Raw genomic sequence first — 6,000 nt, forward strand, 5'->3', positions numbered from 1 at the left:
TTTCCTGAAGTTTGAGGCAGCGGAGAATATTAAAAACCTTTAAACCAAAGACCATTTCTTGTATCTTAGCATGAGAGAAAGAGGATACATTGTTCCTTTCCCAACTTGGCAAATATTCTTCACCCTTTTCAAATACCGTAGTTGATTCCCGAACAGACACGATCCACTTTAACGGTGAGCAAAGAAAAGGAATAGCATAAGGGCCAGAACAGGAGGAAATGTGAATCACAGAGGCTAATGAAATTGAAACAGGCATAAGAGAAGAAAAACACAGATCCTAATTTAAGGATGAGAAGGGGAGAGAAAAGAAATCTATGGATCAGAATTCAGAAAAGGTGGGGAGGAGGTAGAAGGGACTGCACAAATGGGTGATCATGCAACTACCTTATGTCAATTTACTTAGCACGAATAACTTTTAACATAACAGTTCCAACAGTACAGTGATTAAGCTTTTACCCACTGCATAGTACTGTGTCTCTGTAACTGCCACATCATATGGAGTTTCAGCTCTTACATATAAATCACACATATTTCAGCACTAGGCATATGCTGCAGGAGAAATCACTACATTGATTTTGTATAGAGATCATACTTGTATCTAAAGCGACAGCCAGAATGTAGGTTTTATCTTAAAAAGCCCAGTAACTTTCTTAAAATAAAAGGAAGGACTTGTGTATATATCCTTATGCATTTTTGACTATTTCAGTAATACCAAAATGATTAAAGCATTAATGCAGATAAAGATGAGTTAAATAAATGTGACGTCACATTTCTTTCAAAATACAGAATTCACAGATCATGATGTACTGCACTGTGGACCCAACATACAGCATTATTTAATGATAATATCTGACTGTACCAAGTGACAAAACTTCATCTTCAAAACACTTCCATTTTTAACTGTGATCATTGCTTATGTGCTAAAAATTTTACGCAATGCAAGAAAACAAAGGAGTCATAAAAATGGCCTGAAATTAAGCTCCGATCAATTATTGTTAAGACACTAAATGGTTACATAAATGTGCGTTGGGTCAAGTATGTTAGAATTTGAACACACACTAAAATATCGTAGAAGGAAAGAAATTAATTTATAAAGAACTCTCAGGCCTTTCGCCCAAACCCCAATGAGAGCTTTCCCTAAAAATACAAGCCAAAGGGCTTTTTCACTAGTCTCACAGAAATTGTGTTGTGAAAGAAGAAAGATATGAATAACTATCATTTTCACCACTGGAAGAGAATATACACCTTTACAACACTTAACTACATCAAGACTTTGTAGAAGAAAAGGCAATAAATCCACTATCAAGGGCAAGTCATCACCGCCTCTACTCCAAAGGCATAAAATAACTCCCTCTTCCTAAAGATAGTGACAATACAGCAGACAGGAAAAGAAAACTTCCTGTGAAACTGGGCTGCTTTCTAAAAACACTAACTGTATAATTTCTCTCTCTCATGTATAATTAAGGAGAACATACAACTGGTTAAATTGGCTGGTGTACTTTTCATAATATATAATAATATGAGAAAACAACTGATGGAGTTCTTTTGATTATGAATATAGAAACACTGCAGCAAGGCACATTCTACTCTGTTTTATAGTTCAACAAAAACAAGTTTCTTCTTTCATCACTGAGTGAAGAATCATTTCTATAAGGACTTCCTAAAATGCGCATCTTACACACCCGGGCTATGTTTTCGAAGAATCCCTTCCTATAAAATGTAAATGCCTTTTACAAATACAACAAAAACAAGGGATTAAAAACCACTACACAAATAGTTTTAATGCTTTCCAAAGAAATTTAGGCTCATTTTTATACCTCAAGTGTTCAATAATGTCATTTCCAAAACTCCTAATTGTTATACACCTGCCAGGCTTCAAATCAACCTTTTCCCTTAAAAACAAAGAATTTTCACATTCAGGGTTCTCAGGAAAAGAAATAACAAGACAGAATTCCTGAAAGCTTTGAACTAAAAACACGAAAAAAAAATTAAATGAGAGATATAGGGTGAAGTCATATTACCCGTGTGAATATCTTACTGCGTATATAATATACACGTAATACATTCATACTTTCCCCTTGTTGTTAAACATTGTTCAATAGCTTATAACACACACACACACACACACACACACACACACACACTAACCTCCTCTCCCCAAAAAAGAGAAAAGTAATTTTCTCCCTTTCCAAAACACAAAACAAAAATGGAGGGGGGGGGACACAGGACAACCCTCAGATCATCTTTGGATTATTGCACAGCTTTGTATGTGGACAGAGCTTTGCTTCACATTGTTTTGCAACTATTACAGCATTACAAAGTGTCACTGAAAAGTCATGCTACCACCACCCCTTAAAAAAACGCTCACTGTAAAAAAAGTATCTAACAAAGGTCACAGCTTGAGATGCCTGCTTTATCTTTTTTCTCCTCGCACGGACCAGAATAAAAAAAAAAAGAGTCACATAAGAAGTTCAGTGGTCAAGACTGAAAAGCGCGCACACGCAAAGAAGTGCTACTCACCCAGCAATTCAAATTGAGATGCCAGCAGCCGAACTGCTGGAATAGAGAGAACCCAGAGGCAAGCGCTCCTCCTTTACCACTCAAATCTTCCATTCCCACTAAAATTGCATCCCTCGGGTACATAACAGCTTTGTCTTCCCTTCTCTTAACCTCAAAAACTTTTTTCTTCACTGTCTAGATGCCAGTTGTGCCGGCTTTGTATTATTTTCCTTGCAGCTTTTCTCTCTCTTTTTTTCTTTCCCTCCCCCCACCCTTTCACTTAAAGTACTGGAAAAGCTGTCTTAAAAGATCAAGACGTCTCCAGTTTTTTGGCCTGGTGCTTTCTGAATGCTCAAAATCCACTGTCATGTTGGCTGCGAAAAGTGTCTTATTTCTAAATTGTCGGCTGTGGATATCAAAATTTAGAAAAACCTCCTCTATTTTCTAATATACCACTTCACCATCCTGCCAGGGAGGGGGGTTGTGGAGGGGAAGACTCATTTTCCTGCTCAGGTATGCCTGCTAAGGACAGCTAAAAAAGCAGTTACCTTGGAAATCAATGACAATGTTACTACAGCTCAGGTTGTACAGGTACCACTAAGTGAAGCGAGGAAACAACGGCTGGTCGTGAGGGAGCATGATCAGCTAAGTGTAGCAAGCAGTCACTTTATCTACAAGATTGTCATATCCCTCAAAATAAATTTCTTAGGGCGAGAGCTATGAAATAAAAAACTATATTTTCTTGTCACTGTAACACAAAAATGACACTTTATAGGTCCTTGCTATTAGCTCTCGTCCCTTTCCCTCCTTCCAGTGTTAGAGATTTTTTTGAAACTGACCCCCACTGTAGAAGACAAATGCAAGAGGAGCTTTCCGTACTGCTGGAGTTTCAGCGTCTAAAGAAGTTCACCACAGCTATTGTATTTTCACAAGCTGCCCCTGAGCAAGGACCAAAAGGATTCCCATATATCATCAGTGAAATGAACAACAGTGACAGTCTCCCGACATCTTGTAAATTCGCCAAATAGACTATTATTGCCCGATACATAGTCACCTAAGATGGATAGTTGCAAGGACTGTATTCTAAATTTGAGCTGAGTAGCAAGTACAATCCACAGTGGCCAGTTCACCAACAGTAATTTCGGTCAATTTCATTACATTTTTTTAAGCTGCATTGAAGTTTAACCACTCTGCAAGCAAACTCCATAAAGGAGATATAACCACCAGCAATTACAAAACCATCACCCACCATCCTTAGTGAATGAGATCGTTAATGCAGAAAGACTCTGCACATATTGAAAGCTACCATCATCATGTGGGATTTACACCTTTGGAGTGGACATGAAGAAAGAAGAGCAGCAAACATTTATTTCCCTATATATAGTATGATGACTCACACACAGTTTGCTTTTTATTTTTATTTTTTTAAATTAAGACACTGTTTCATGCAGCGACACCTTGAATAGCTCCAGGTTTATTTTCGTGATGTATGTTTTTAAGCAGTGGCTTAATCTGCAATGAATATGGATTTAAAAAAAAAAGACAACAACAAAAAATCCATGCATCTGAGGAAGTGGGTATTCACCCACGAAAGCTCATGCTCCAAAACATCTGTTAGTCTATAAGGTGCCACAGGATTCTTTGCTGCTTTTACAGATCCAGACTAACACGGCTACCCTCTGATACTTAACAAAAAATCCAACACCAAGAATTTGGAAAGATTTAAGGGAATATAATCAACAGAGAGAGAATTCTAACAATTTTCTTTTCTTACTACCACCCATTCCCCCTTTTCTATATTTATCTGGCCTTCTCGTGCAAAGTGCCAGCTAGCAATCTTTAAGGGCCTTAATACCAAAACAAAACCCCGCAATTTCCCTTTACATGGCAATAACAAAAGCAACGAGACTCCAGTTTGACAAGTAAAAAGCCCCAACAACACAGCAACTAATTGCCTTCCCTCCCTCTATTCACAGCGGCCACCACACTCCAGCGGCTGCCTTTGTCACACGTGCAATTTCTTAAGTAAACCGAAAGTTCTCTTGCTGGTGATGGACAGTTCCCAATCATTTAGCAACAATAACTTATAAAATGCAGCACATGGGATGGGCTTTAAACTAGAAATTTGCTTTCTGGTTCTTCCGAAAAGACAGGAGGAACATGGAAACAACATGATGAGCCAGCACATCCCAGACCTCCTGTTTCTACCCCCTCCCCTTAAACAGCTCACGAATCTAGTAAGTTTCTTCAGAATAGCTCCTGCCTGAACTTACTAATGACTCAACGGACTCAGTGCTCCGGTTGGGATGTCCTGCAACTACGTTTTCCAAAATGTTAGGGAGTGAAGCCCTAAGTGAAAAGGAAATATAATGAAATTAACGAAATGATCAAATGTTAGAAAAAGTAGAAGAATGAAGCAGAAGCCAGACCATCCTCTATGAAAGTATGAAACTCTCTCCTTAGCATGAAATTGCAATCACACCGGGGAAGGAGAGACCAAACAGAGCTAGATCCAGAACACAGATGCTAAACTGAAGTTTGATATTTATGGAAAGAGACGGGAAAACGCATGGCATGACATTTTTCTAAAAAGTACAAACCAAACCAAAAACCTTTTGCTTGCTCAGACAATGTTTTGGCAGAGGGAAACTGCTCTGGTAGTTTAACCTTGAGGGGGGAAAGAACAAAACATAAATGCCACAAATGTGCATTTCCAAGTTAAAATAATACAGCAATATTTCCACCGATACAGGAGAAAGTTGGAAAAACACAAAGGCATTTTTATCTCCTAAAACTCCAAATGTAATATCATTAGCTATAAGTACATCAATCTTAAGTTACTTCAAACTGGCAGAGAACCCGCTGGAGGTTAAAGAAATCAAACATGCAAGAGAAATTAAAATATAGATATACATTAACAAATCAAAGCCCCTGTCCTCCCAGCACTCTTGTGAAAGAAGTAAAAGGTATAGCTTACCATTTACAACAGTTTTAATCAGGGTGCTTCACGCTGCCTGGTTTCAAGCATGCTGCCGTTTGGTATATTAACGTACCTACATGATGTGCAATAACACTGCAGTTGGTTGATCCACTGGAGGGCAGCACCCTACCTAAACCATTCACAACTGAGCTGCACTGAACAGATAAACACACACAGGAGCCAGCTCTACAACGCCAGCTCTTCAGAAAAGATGCTCAAGTTCAGTCCCATTCATAGAATTATCTCGCTTGGTAGGGAAGGACACAATAACTTGCATCTTCCCCCGATTCAATAACAATCCGCCAAAAAAGGAGGGAAAAAAGGGGGGAAGCTCTTTTTTCCCCTCAACCCCGTACTCAGTCAAAAGAACAAAAGCTGAAATTTTGTTTGCCGACTTGGCAAATATAAAGGCAATCTCGATCCTCCAAAGAAGTTCACCTAACTTGGTGAAAGCAGGGCTCTGCAGTTCTCCGGTGAAATTAAGCTTTAATGAGGGAAAAAAATCTATTTAAATTTGGGTA

The 6,000-nt window shown here is 38.6% G+C and overlaps 1 protein-coding gene across 35 annotated transcripts in view; it reads right to left on the reverse strand.

Annotated features, from left to right (window-relative positions):
* TCF7L2 (transcription factor 7 like 2) overlaps positions 1-6,000 on the reverse strand; it is a 208,359-nt gene that overhangs the window by 37,816 nt on the left and 164,543 nt on the right. Inside the window, exon 1 of one of the 35 annotated variants that reach the window (XM_050958089.1) lies at positions 2,521-2,751. The exons of 33 other annotated variants lie outside the window; for them this stretch is intronic. In XM_050958089.1, coding sequence (XP_050814046.1) covers positions 2,521-2,643 — 123 coding nt within the window. In that variant the 5' untranslated portion in view covers positions 2,644-2,751. Of the gene's footprint in view, positions 1-2,520; positions 2,752-6,000 lie in introns of those variants that run through there. One more of the 35 variants, XM_050958090.1, reaches the window with a different exon arrangement.

This window comes from Gopherus flavomarginatus, chromosome 6, assembly GCF_025201925.1.
Source record: "Gopherus flavomarginatus isolate rGopFla2 chromosome 6, rGopFla2.mat.asm, whole genome shotgun sequence".
Lineage (NCBI taxonomy): Eukaryota > Metazoa > Chordata > Testudines > Testudinidae > Gopherus > Gopherus flavomarginatus.